Raw genomic sequence first — 14098 nt, 5'->3', positions numbered from 1 at the left:
GTCTTCTCAGCGAGAGACACACCATTCAGTGAATAGACTTCACGTCAGGGCATAGGCGCGCTTGGGGAGGGGGCTCTAGCCCGAGTGACGGTATTAGCCACCGCAATCGGAGGTTACCTAAGTCTTCCTCGCGTCTAAAAATCTCTTCAAAGATCGGCGAGGGTGCCAGGTGGTGCCCTGTCCCTGAGAGAGTAGGTGCTCTCTCGAAGGGACTGCCAGGGGAGGGCTATCGCGAGGGAGAGCTCTGACATCCAGGTCCGGTTGAGCCAGAGGGGCGCAACCAGCAACCTGTTCCTCGTCCTCCCTGACCATGCACAGTAACTGCGCGAGCAGGCTCACTGGGGGAAACGCGTATTGCGCGTGCCCCGAGGCCAGCTGTAAGCCAGTGCATCCGTGCCGAGAGCACTCGGTCAGGGAAAGAACAACTGGCAATGAGCGATCTCGGGGGAAGCAACAGATCGATCTGGGCTTCCCCGAATCGCGCTCATATCAGCTGAACAGACTCGGGGTGGAGTCTCCATTCTCCAGGACGCAAGGCTGCCGTGAGAGCGCATCGGCTGCACGGTTGAGCTTGCCTGAATATGAATGGCGTGCAGCGATTTCAGCCGCGGATGACTCCAGAGGAGCAGACGGCGGGCGAGCTGAGACATGCGGCGAGAGCGCATACCCCCTATACGGCTGATATACGCCACCGCCGCCGTACTGTCCGTCCTGACCAGCACGTGTTGCCGCTCCAACACCGGAAAAAAACGGTGGAGAGCGGGGAACACTGCCAACAGCTCCAGGCGATATGCCAATGCAACTGGGTACCTTTCCACAGGTCCGCAGCCGCATGCCCGCAACGCACAGCCCCCCAGCCCGTGTTGGAAGCGTCTGCTGAAACGACAACAAGACTGGACGCCTGTTCTAGAGACACCCAGGCCTGTAGGAACGAGGGGTCGCTCCAAGGGCTGAGGGCGCGGCGACACAGCGCAGTAACAGAGACTCGGTGTGCGCGCGCGTGCCATGCGCGTCTGGGGACTCGATCGTGAAGCCAGTGCTGAAGTGGTCTCATATAGAATAATCCGAGCGGCATGAAGCGGCTGCGGATGCCATATGCCCCAGGAGCCTCTGAAATAGTTTCAGTGGGACCACTATTTTACTGTCGAGCTCTCTCAGACAGTACAGCATCAGCTGAGCGCGCTCTCCGGAGAGGCGCGCTGCCATGGTGACCGAGTCCAGCTCCAGCCCGAGAGAAGAGATCCTCTGCACGGGGGCGAGTTTGCTCTTTTCTCGGTTGACCTGAAACCCCCACAGGTGGAAGTGCCAGAGCACTTTGTCTCTGTGCATAATCAACTCTGTGCATAATCAAAAGAGAGGGCAATTCAGCCAGTCGTAAAGAAATTGAGTATGCAGATGCCCGCGAGCCGAAGGGGCGCTGAGGCACCCTCCGCGGGCTTGGTGAGGACCCGCGGAGACAGAGAGAGCCCGAAGGGGAGGGCTTTGTATTGCCAAGCTCGACCTTCAAACGCTAACCGCAGAAACTGTCGGTGGCGAGGAAGAGTGGAGACATGGAAATACGCGTCCATCAGGTCTAATGCTGCAGACCAACCCAGAGGACGAACGCACCGGAGGATGCGCTTCTGCGTGAGCATTCTGAACGGCAGCTTGTGCAGGCAGCGGTTCAAAACGCGCAGATCTAGGGTTGGCCGTGACCCACCGCTCTTTTTGGGCACGATGAAGCGTGGGCTGTAAACCCCGCTCTCCATCTCGGCTGGAGGGAGCGGCTCGATTGCATCCTTCGCCAGGAGGACAGCAATCTCCTCTCGCAAGACAGGGGCGGACAGGGGGCTGACCCTGGTGAATACACACCTGTGACTTGGGGGGCCGTTTCGCGAACTGAATCGCATAGCCGAGTCTGATTGTGCGTATGAGCCACCGCGAAGAGCTGGCCCGCGCTAACCAGGCAGGCAGAGCTCTCGCTAATGGACTCATCGCTACAATCGCTGACGTACCAGCAGTGGGGCAGCGCGGAGTGGGTGTGCTGATCCGGGAAGCTCGCGGGTCCCACCGAAAAGCTGGAGGTGAGATATTTGCTCTCACTCCAAACCCGAGCTCCGGAGGGGAGGCTCGAGGGGTGGGAGAAAGGAGACCGTCCTCCCAGCGCTCGTGAGCCACTGGCGAAACGCACCGAATCTGCAAGCTAGAAGGCATAGCGTCCCAGACTGGCAGATTTCGGGCTGTCACATCTGGGGAAGTGAAAAGTGCCCTTTCATAATGTTTTCATGGCAGTAAAAAGTGCCGTTGGAAATGGGGCCCCGCCCTCCAGCGGGGAAAGAGCAAGTTCCCTCTTCTCCAGATGGCCTGTCCCAGGGGCGCTTCGCGGTCCGTTGCCGGACTTAGCGGCGTTCTGGGCAGGGGGGCTGCCTGCTTCCGAGGTGCCCGACGCGCTCGCTTCGCCGGAGGCGTGTGCGGGGGCGGAGCAGCTCTCGTAGGCGGGCGCCTTCGGCGAGGAGCAGGTATGAATGGCACGGCGGGCGGAGCGGGCTACGGACCGCCGATAAGACATCACCCACCAACTGCTCTCACCGCCTTAAATTCCTGGGTGAATTCACAGACAGTGTCGCCGAACCTGGCTGGGGATATGGGGAAGTCAAGAAAGCGGACTTTGTCGACTTTGCGCATATCAGCCAGGGGTGGCGCTCCTGGACCACTAATGTGGACATCGTCCTCCCCAACGCACACGCAGCGGACTCAGTAGTCCGAAGAGCTAAGTCGGCGGCGGTGCGAAGCTCGTAAGCCTGGGTTGGACCCACCCTCGTGCAGCTCGGCCAGCGCCTGCGCTTGGTAGCGCTGGTAGGTGGCTATCGCATGCAAGGCGGAAGCAGCCTGGCCCGCAGCTATGTAAGCTCTAGCTCCGAGGGAGGTAGATAACTTACAGGCTTTGGATGGGAGACGAGGCGAACCCGCCAAGAAGAGGCGCCGCGCGGATTTACCGCCATCGCGCACTCAACCTGAGGAATCGCCACATACCCCCTGGCTGTTTCACCGTCAAGAGTGGTTAGGGTGGAGGAACACGCAGCACGAGCAGAAAAAAGTGCTTTACAGGACCGCGTGAGCCTACTGTGCACCTCCGGGAAGAAGGGAACGCCCCTCTAGTCGGTCCGGCCGCGGAGCTGGGGGATAAACCATCTCCAACCCACGGCCGAAGCAGCCCGGGAAAGCACGGCTAACATGTCCGTTTCAGGATCCGTAGTGACAGCGCTCACCAGCCCGAAGGGGGCGAGCGGGTCTGGATCATCATCGGACAATGAAAGCCCACCCTCCGATGCCGCGGTGGACATCTGGTCTCCGGTGTCATCGGGCGTAAGGGCTACCATCTGTTAGACGGATCGCTTCCCCCGCCCGAAGCTTGGATGGAGCGCTTAGAGGAGCGGGAGGTGCGCGGGCCCGTGGGCGACGGATTATCTCTCGCTGAAACCCTCAGATCTGCCCGAGTGCCCGCTGCAGAGCAGGGGACAACTGGGGTGGTTCGCCTTTTTGCAAAGGCTAACCGCGATCTTGCGCAACAGTCATGGCATCGCAATGACGACATGAACTGCCCGCGAGCAGCGCATTAACATGCTGGACCCCCAGACATGTAACACAGTGCCCGCGCCCATCATCCGAGGACTGTGTTGCTCTTTCTGTGAAGTTTGCAACTTTATACGCACCGCTCTGGAGGACCGGACCCAAAGAACGCCAGGCAAGGGAGAAACCCAGCTCGACCGTCTGCCACTGCGTGTACACACTCTGGACCGGGAGAATGCTCTCGTTCGCTCAGAATCGCTGGTCACAGCAGGAGGAACCCTCATCGGCTCGATCAGAAAGTCTCTGAAGCGAAAAGGATAGCGTCTGCTGCGCCAGGTGAGCTTATATACTCAGTTGATTGCTTATGCCGCTCACCTGCGCAGGCTTGCGCTGCCAATTCATTCTTAATTGGCCCGTTCAATACTCTTTCAGACGAGTAGCTTCTGAACCGAACCTCCCAATGCGTGGATTTTACAATCAAATCCACTTATAGTGCTGAAGTTCCCCCCGAAGGGGAACCTGAGTTATGTCCTAAAACACATGCTGTGCCCCTTATGATCTAAAACCTGACAGGTGGGCAAATCTAAGCTTGTTTTTAATAAAACAAATATAAATATGGATATAATAAATAATACTGCAATAATAATAACATTATACAAAATCAAATTGTTATGTATGAACTGAAAAAGCCTCCAGAGATGAAGAAGACATAAAAGCAGTGATTTTTCATATTTATGTAGACTAGAAAATAATATGTTTTGTAATATTTTAATCCTTTATATTTATATCCTATATCTATTCTTATTATATCCTATATATTTCCTTAATATTAAAATTTTTTTCATATGTAAAGATATTTGCCTATTGCTCTCTTGTGCGTATTAAGCAGTGTATAAGCTAGGCGCAACTCTGCGCCTAAGTTTAGACCAGGTTTGTTTTGGTCTAATGAAAAATCTATTTTAGTTTCTCAAAATAGTGACGCGCCAGCGGTCCGCCTCAGAACGCCTTCCTTTTTAGACCAGAACGCCTATGGACGCACATATGAGCGCTAATGCATTTGCTATTTAAACAGCATAGCGCAAAGCCTCAAAACGACTCTTGCGCCAAGCTGAAACTACCAAACAAGTATTGCGCAGTATGATATTTGGATGAAACAAGTTGTCAGCCTTGAGTGCAATCAGCCACAAAATAACTTGGTTATGCAATTACATTTTTAAGAGTGAAATAATTTAAAGTAGGGTATTGCTTTTCATTTTTAGTATTTAATCACAGTTACTTATACTAAGTACTGTACATAAGTTTTACAGTTCAGTATAAATCAGAGATGCAGAGTAATTGCATTTTGTGTTATGCAAATATATTTTGCTGAATAGGTATATTATTCAACTAAAGAAGGTTACATAGGAGTTATATTTTTGTTATTCAGATATTTTGCATACATTACATTGATTTTTCCACTAAAGAAAGTTAGATTTGTCTGACATTTGCACATGCTTAAGAAACAATCAAAGACATGAGAACATGGGTTATGCATAGAATATGGTGTCATTAGTTTGAAACATTTCATATTTTGGTAGATTTACTATGTTTAACATTTGTTTAGTGTTCTTTTTTATATATAAATCTAAAAGGCTCTGATTTAGAGGGACTTGAAGTTAAAATACTTTTAATTAATTGAGTAATTTAAAAAAACTTCAGACAAAGTAATTAGAAACAAAATGTAAATACAATTGTAATGATGTCATTAAAAATAAATTACTTTTTTTGTTGTAACTTACCTTTCCTAGTGATGGGTAGCAATTGGAAGGGTATCTGCTGTGTAAAACATATGCTAGATAAATTGGCGTTTCATTCAGCTAGACTAAGCTGAAAAGAAAATAAATGAATGAAGTAACTTACCAAACACTGCCTGTCATCCATATCATTATGTTGCAATACAATTTCGAATTGCAGTTTTGGTTTCAAATTATGTCATACTTTGTCAGTTACCACAACAAGTAATGTTGCTCATGAGTTTGTTGAAAGTAATCAGAGGCATGTTTACATAAACATGCTTATTAGTAATAGATAAGCAGTGGTTTGCAAAAAATACAAACCTTGTATTTGTTTTACTTTATAAAAAAAGAGAGCTGCAGATGTTGTTTTAAACTGATTGGGTGGGCCATTATTATCTTAACATTATCCTAGTTACATTTGTACGTTGGATCTGCTTAGCCTACACCTTACCTAAATGTTTCATAAGACTTTTATTTTCACGTACACTACCAAAAAGTTTAAAATGTTTTAAATAGTTTTGAAAGCAGCCTCAAACATTTATTAATATCTTATTTTTTATTATTATTACTCCCAACAAACAATGAAACAGTGTTTGTGCTTAAATCTTGAAAAATCTTTAACAATTAAATCAGTTTCTGCATTTTCAGACTCTGAAGAGGCAGTAGAGTTTCCTCCTCCTTTACCTGTACAGAAGGCTGTGGGCAGCACACCTACACCTGCTAAACCCTTTCGTCAAGTAAGACATTAAAGCTGTTCAAAGGGCAATAAACCTTAAAATGTCAACAGAGCTGTAAAGATTATTTTCCTCACTCTCTAATCTACTGAGATTTTGGCATTTGAAACTTGCTTTATTTTGACATTTACTAGAGATGTTAAAGAACACAGAACAAAGAGGGGGGTTTCTTTGAGATATACTCTGTGGATACAGATTTGTCTAGTATGTATAACATTCTCATTATGAGATTAAAATAAACATAGATTAAGATTACATGGATGTATCTACAAGTGTTATGTTCTATTTGTTTTCTTTCCAAAGAATTTCTTTCCAAATATGTGTTCAAATACTTTTAGTAGTGTGTGTGTGTGTGTGTGTGTGTGTGTGTGTTATTATTGTTATTATTTTGATGTTCTAATATTTATTCTGTAAAAATAAGTCAGTTTTTTTCTGTAAAACAAGCAAAATAATCTGCCAATGTGGGAAGCAAAAAAAAAACTTGTTTTCGCTTTGAAATAAGATTAAAATGCTTACTGCATTGGCAGATTATTTAGGTTGTTTTAAGAAAATATTTACTTAATTTTACCATATTATTTCTAAAAACAAGACAATATTTATTTCTTTTGCTCCCTGATTCAAAACAAAAAAAAGCTTTTTTTATGTATGCTTTTTTTTTTAATGTTTTTTTTTTTCTAGGACCCCTTCAATGTCTCATCTGATATGTCTCTTCCTCCACGGTAAATTGATGCTATATTTCTTCACAGTTGTTCTAGTATGTGTTTGTAAAAAAATGGGTGTTTTGAATGTGCTTTATGGGTGTCCCATTTTCATAGCTAACTGGTTTGGCATCATGAGCATCAACAGTGTTTAAACACAGACAACATGTTGCCACTTTTGATACTGCGTCCTTAAATTTAGCAAAATATTTTTTTAGGCAGAGTGGAGGAAAAGTATTGCCTCCTCGTCCACCACCAGCTAAAACAGGCCCAGGAAGACCACCTCCTCCACAGACGAATAACTCCCAACGGCGACCATCTGATTCAGGATTTTCACAAATAGCTCCATCAAAACAACAGCCATCTCAATGGCAGCAACAAAACCGTAGAGCTTCTAAAAAGGGGCCTGCTCTACCACCAAGACCCAACCCTGGACATCGTCTTTACAACAAATACACGGTCAGATTTTACCTCAATTAATTCTTCATTTAATGGTTTAACGAAAGCTATGAGAACACAGGCTATGTGGGAAAACATGACTCTACCAACATGTTTATTTACAAAATGTACTTGTATATATACAATTCAGAGCAGTTTTCAAATGAAGAGAACACTAGAACAGTGTTTCTCTAACACGTTTCTGGAGGCCACTAGCTCTGCACCTTTTCCACAGCTGCATCCCAAATGGCACACAATACGCACTTATGCATTTACACACTCAACAGCATAGTATATGTATATTGTGTCATCCCAAATGGAACACTAATGGTTTTTTGCTAAGCAGAATTCAAACCGTTTCCCAGATAACGTTTGTGGGTTGCCAAATTATTAAAAAAGGTGACCAAACTATCAAATAATACCTGCCTTGAGTATAATTGTATTTTTCAACAAGAGGTGTATAATCTCTCGTAGAAGAATTTTGCTTTCACAATCCAAAATAAATAATGTAATCCAACATCAGTGCCCAAAAGCAGCAGCGGTCATTGAGTGTGTGAAGTGTCCATCATTCCACACTATATTTACGGTTGAAAAAGTGCACTTATTATTTTAAGAGTTTTCAGTAACGCACTACTTACACTATTTATACTACAAAATGACGTAGAATAGTGCATTAGTATGTGATTTGGGACGCACCTCGTGTCTGCTTAACCAAACACCCCTGATTCAGATAATCGGCTCATAAACAGAGACTGAAATACCTGTAATGGGTGTGACAGACAAAGGAGACATCCAAAACATGCAAATTTCGTGGTCCTCCAGGAATGTGGTTGAGAAGCACTGCACTAGAGGCAATAGAACAACTTTTTTTGCATTTTGGCACCCTGCCCACTTGAAAGGGATAGTTTACCCAAAAATGAAACCTCTGTCATCATTAACTCATCCTGAAACTACACATGATCTAAAGCTCAAATCGAACTGAACAACCCAATGCAGGGACATCCTAAAACTCTTAACGTGAAAAAAAGCTTAACGTGTCTCAAATTTCTGTCAAACTTTACTTGTAATTAACCCTGACTACTGTAAAAAGGAATGAGTCCCAATTCTATAGATAAAGGAAAAACATCACATTAAGTGTTTTTCCCCATTATATTCCCCGAGGCTTATTGTACCTTAACAACAAGTGGGGAAAATCAGATTTCTATCAAATTTTACTTGTGATTACTACTAACTAGTAGCAAAAGAATTAGCCCCGTTTCTACTGCTAAAGTGAACTATATTGTGTTAAGTGTTTTCTCCTATGTTGTTGTGGGGACATCAGTGACATGCACAAGCACTTTCTTTTGACAGCAATGGTTACTTTATTATAAATAAAATTTGATTTTACAAACAATGTTTTTAACATTTGGTTTTCCTTGGTTGTTGTCAAGTTACTTTAAGTCGTTTCCTGTTATGGACTTCAATGGGGAGAAAACGTTTAACGGGATATTGTTGATTTCATCTAAGAAATTAGGGCTCGTTCAATTGACAATAGTTAGTGTTAATCAGAAATAAATTTGACAGAAATTTGGATCTCTCTGGCTGATGCTTAGGTATATTAAGTCATGTTAAGCTTCCATGTTTTAGAATGTCCCCCAATGCATTGCAAAAAGTCCTTGCTTTGTTATGCCGCGACTGACCACATCTGATTCAAATGTGTAAGGTTAAGAGTAGGTGGTGTTATTTCAAAATGTAAGCATTAAAACCTTATTAGCATTGACCTTTTAGTGAAACAGTCACATCAATCTACTTCAGAGAAAATTTAAGCCGTTTTATTTTTATTGCCACTCACTGGACATTTTACTTTTGGCTTTGAGGCATGCAAGTACCAACAGTATATTTCTTAAAAAAACACATAATTTGAATGAGCCTACATTGCAGCTTGGACAAATTAACACAATTCTGTGTTTTTCTTTTGATTTGCTCAGCTTGAAGTCCCTCATGGAATTGCTGAGTTTGACTACAATGGCTCTAACACTGGAGAGCTGTCCTTTCAGGTGACCTCAAAGTCAATACATTCACTATAGACCCGTAATGTCGTTATCTCAGGTTACTGCTGGTTAATGTGTTGTTCAGCCAGTGAAATTTAGTCAATGGAAATTCTACCATTTCTATCCTTTTATTCCCTACAGAAAAATGAAGTCCTTGTCTTACTCGAGGAGTTAGACAGCAGAACATTTGAATGCCAAGCAGGAAACACCAAGGGCACAGTGCAGAAAAGTCATATGAAGATAATCACACCTTTAACAGATTTATCCAGCAATTCACTACCACAGGTGATCAATATTGACATTAATTCAGTGTTTATTAGTAGTTTTTGTAGTAAGTGTATCACCCCAGAAACATAATTATATTTATTTAAGTACATGGTCCATCAACCTGTATAAGCACATATGACCAACACACTCTTTAAAAAAAAGTTATATATATATATATATATATATATATATATATATATATATATATATATATATATATATATATATATATATATATATATATATATAACAATATTGCACCAGTAAATTTAGACCAGGTTTCAGTTGGTCAGAGATGTAGTTTATTTCAAGTGCCTTAATGTAGCATACAATTCATGTTTATTTCTATAGCACTTTTACAATGTAGATTGTGTCAAAACTGCTGAACCTAGAAGATTCTAGTAAATTGAAACTGTGTCAGTCCAGTTTTCAGAGTTCAAGTTCAGCATCACCATCATTATACAATAACTTGCCTAATTACCTTAACTTGCCTAGTTTACCTAATTAAACTAGTTAAGCCTTAAATGTCAAATATTATATATCTAGTCAAATATTATGTACTGTCATCATGGCAAAGATAAAATATATCAGTTAAAGGAGTTATTAAAGCTATTATGTTTAGAAATGTGTTGATGAAATCTTCTCTCCGTTGAACAGAAATTGGGGGAAAAAAGAGGGGGGCTAATAATTCTGACTTCAACTTTTTGTACATGGACTGCTGTGCATTTGTGTCATGAGAACTTGAATCTTGATGTATCCATACTGTTAGCTATTTGACGCTTCTGTTAAAGCCAGGAAGGGGAAATAGATGTTGGGGATGATTTTTTGTTTTTCTGTTTTGTGTAAATCTATATAAATGCTTATAAATAAAGTATTAAACAAAGATTTTTAGTTTAGGAAAGTTTATATATGAAAGCAAGACAGAAAATGTTTTGCGGTGTATGCTGTCTCACAATGTCACCATACTAACATTTCTCTCTATGGGTTTTACAGAAAACCAGTTCCTTTAGAGGAATGGGAGGAAATGCTGGATCTCTACAAGTGGAAGCCCTGTATGACTTTACCCCAGGTGAATATAGACATGCAACTGTATTCTGTGTAAGAAAACAAAAGTCCATTTTCCCAGATAATGTGAATTTAATAATGTTAAACATTAGGGATGCTCTAATCGATCGGCCGAAGTTCAGCATCGGCCGATAACCACATTTGATGACTCGATTGGTACTCGCCATTTTGGCCGATCTCATCACAGGTGTTTAGGAGTTTACAAGTAGAGGAAGATGCACTTGTGCTCCCGTATTATACATGGCCTACAACAGCCACAACACGTTAGAAGGTAAATAATGTGTAGAGACGTGAAAATATATAGAGATGCAGTGTGACCTCCGTTTATACATTGAATTGGTGTGACTCACGTGAGTGATGGCCTCTTTATTGCAAGTGCATCCAGTTTATTCACCATGTTTTGAGCTACTGGGACACAAGCAGTTTGTAATATTTCTTACCAAATTTTGCATGCCTTATATTATTTTCTGTAAAGCTGCTTCTGGCCATAATATGTTCACACCTAAATGGTTTAAAGAGACGTGTTTAAGGGATTACGTGCAACATCCTTGATTCATTTTCTTAGGAAAGGTGAGATCTCCACTTAAGTATCATACTTTGAGGGAAAATGTGCTTTAATGCATTATAAAGCTTGAAGCATTAGAATCGGTTCTCTGTATTGGCTGTTCACCATGACAAGGAATCGGTTGATTCTGTATCGCCTGCAAAAATCCAGATCGCAGCATTCCTACTAAACAGTTCTAAAGTAGGAACTAAGGATAATTACTACATTATATACCGTTTCATCCATATTTGTAGGATTGGTTGCCCATTAATTAAGCATATCTTCTTTATGATCAAAGTTAGAAGCGCTTGTGAAACTCTTTCTATAATTCTCATATGTGTTTGTGTCTCAGTGGGGCCAGGAGAGCTGGCTTTAAAAGCCGGTGATGTGGTGTCTAATGTAGAACAGCTGGACGATGATTGGTACATGGGAACATGCAGAAATGCCACTGGATTCTTCCCCATTAACTATGTTAAGGTGCTGGTAAGTGAATTTTTCTCAAAAACAACAGGAGATGCCCCATTACATTTTGTTAATGTTGTTGTTGTGAGAATTATTTAGTATGTTTTATTCCTTTCAAATTGAATCACTTAACATCAAATATTTTAATCTAGCTCTTAAATAGGTGGTTATTGTCTTTCTAAATTTCACAAATGCATCTACTGGCAAATTGTAGTGCAATAATATGTTAATATTGGTATTTGTTGATGTAATAAGTCAGTTTAATGTAATTAACTGCAGTACTTAAATTCATAATGCAAAAACATTTATTTCAGTTTATTAGGTATCATTAAACTTCCTCCCATTATGGACACTATTCCATAAATGTGACCCTAGACCAGATTAGTATCCATTTTGTTTATTTCTAAACTTTCAATTGAGGTATAGTTTGTTTGGATAGGACAATATTTGGCAAAGATACAACTAATAGAAATCTGTAATCTGAGTGTTTTATTTGCATTTAAAGTTGTTTAAATGAAATGATATAATGCATATTACTAATCAAAAAGAATTCGAAGTTTTTATAAATTTACAGTTGGACATGTACACAATATCTGGAATATGATCTTTACTTAATATTCAAAGATTAAATTTGGCATAAAATGACCCAATGTATTCCCAAAAATATACTTAAACAACATACTGTAAGACAAATTTTTGTCATCCTAGGTCACAAATCAGTTTGATTGGGATCTTTTATACTGCTCAGATTTTACAAATAGTGTTGTGTTGACAGCATTCAGAAGGTCATATATTTAACCCTTTCACGTAAGACTTCATAAAGTAAACAAATATCTTTGTTTTATCAATTCAGCAAATCTGTGAACCAACACTTTGCTTTAAAATAGCTAGCTCCTATCGAGAGATACTTTCTATTAGACAAGCCTTTATTAAGGATATTGAGCAACACGACAAGTGCTGATTCAGCATTCTTAAGGGTCCCATAAAGTGCTTTAAAATATGCATTTTTATTGGATGTTTGATGTAATCTGAACTGAAACATGATGAGAGGGTGGGATATAGAGTGGGAGATCTTTTCTTTTATTATTTCAGCAAATAGGACAGTAAAAAAATATTTTTTTTTTACAATGTAAAAAAATGTGAAAAGGATCTATTAAGAAAAACTGTGACGCACTCACAACTGTGACTCTGACAAAATCCAACAAAATGTGCCTGTAGCCGTCTGTCTGCTTCTGTCATTGCAGTGTGAATTGGCTGTAAAGCTAGTGAATTACATGAACACGCTAATAAAGCTTTAAAAGCAAGCTCCAGTTTTGATCAACTCCGTTTTCTGTCTAAAGTCAAACATTTCTTAAATCCCACCTCACTAGAGATGGCTGTCTACGCTTTTATTACATCACGGTTAGATTACTGCAATGCACTTTACTGTGGCATTTTAAAATCTCAAATTTCTCTCCTTCAGTTGGACCAAAATGCTGCTGCGAGATTTATTTGTAATAACAGAAAATATGACCACATTACCCCTCTTCAAAGGGGCCTTCATTGGCTGCCCGTCCAATTCAAAATTCATTTTAAAGTGCTTTTACTGGTATATAAATCTTTTCATAATCTAGCCCCAATCTCTCGGAGCTGTTGCATTTTTACACTCCTGTGAGACTTACAGGATCTGTAAATGAGTAGATCAAGTCTTAGATCAAGTTAGAGGGGACTGAGCTTTCTCTGTGGTGGGTCCTCGGTTATGGAACACCTTGCCCCTTGAGAGTAGAATGGCTCCATCACTGTCTATTTTTAAATCACTCCTTAAAACATACCTTATTAGTTTGGCTTTTTAAAATTATTTTAATAGTCGTTTTATTTTTATCAGTCATTTCTCTTGTCTTATAGGTTTTTATATTCTGTCTTTTTATTTTACTTTGTCTTATGTGCAGCACTTTGGTCAGTCTTGTGACTGTTTTTAAATGTGCTTTTTAAATGAATGAACTTGAACTTAAAATAATTAATAGATGTTTCCAAATTAAGTTACAGATTTCTCTTCCTAATATAAACAACCAACCAATGCCAGGTTGGAATAGCAAGACATAATGAATTTTTTCTTGGTACACTGCAGATTTTCAACAAAAATAAATAAACTATTCTTGAAAGTGTAAATAAAACCCTTCATGTGTATTTAATAGGGTATATGCAGAAGTATGCGGAAGGACTTTTAATTTGTCAGCGCTTCTGGTGAACTGTGTGCCATTACAAAATCAGCACGTTTAACGTCTGTTTTCTTTGAAAATTAGCCCTCTCCACAGGCTGAGTGATATTCGTTGTAAAGTGGGTCTCAAAATGTACAAGAAGCACTGCATTAAATTACATTTTCCCTGCCATGTCTTTAAAATGTAAACATTTATTTTACCCCAGTATTTTCAATGGAGCTTCTGTGCTAGCCTGCTAATCCTGATGTGTGCGAGTAAACCGCTAGTAAGCAAATAAATGGAAGCAAAAGTCTATTAAACTGATTACATTTTAATTGGATTACAATATCGATGCTGTA

General features: G+C 41.1%; 1 protein-coding gene across 10 annotated transcripts in view; it reads left to right on the top strand.

The window, feature by feature from the left end:
• The window catches only part of sh3d19 (SH3 domain containing 19), a 52307-nt gene that overhangs the window by 31823 nt on the left and 6386 nt on the right, over positions 1 to 14098 (top strand). For 5 of the 10 annotated variants that reach the window (XM_087235683.1, XM_087235684.1, XM_087235686.1 and 2 more), the window contains 7 exon segments: positions 5973 to 6061; positions 6737 to 6777; positions 6975 to 7215; positions 9162 to 9230; positions 9366 to 9509; positions 10485 to 10560; positions 11453 to 11583. In XM_087235683.1, coding sequence (XP_087091809.1) covers positions 5973 to 6061; positions 6737 to 6777; positions 6975 to 7215; positions 9162 to 9230; positions 9366 to 9509; positions 10485 to 10560; positions 11453 to 11583 — 791 coding nt within the window. 10 annotated transcript variants of the gene reach the window in all.

The sequence above is a fragment of the Danio rerio genome, chromosome 1, assembly GCF_052040795.2.
Source record: "Danio rerio strain M-AB ecotype USA chromosome 1, GRCz13ab, whole genome shotgun sequence".
Classification (NCBI taxonomy): domain Eukaryota; kingdom Metazoa; phylum Chordata; class Actinopteri; order Cypriniformes; family Danionidae; genus Danio; species Danio rerio.
This window is presented reverse-complemented; position numbering and strand designations above follow the sequence as displayed.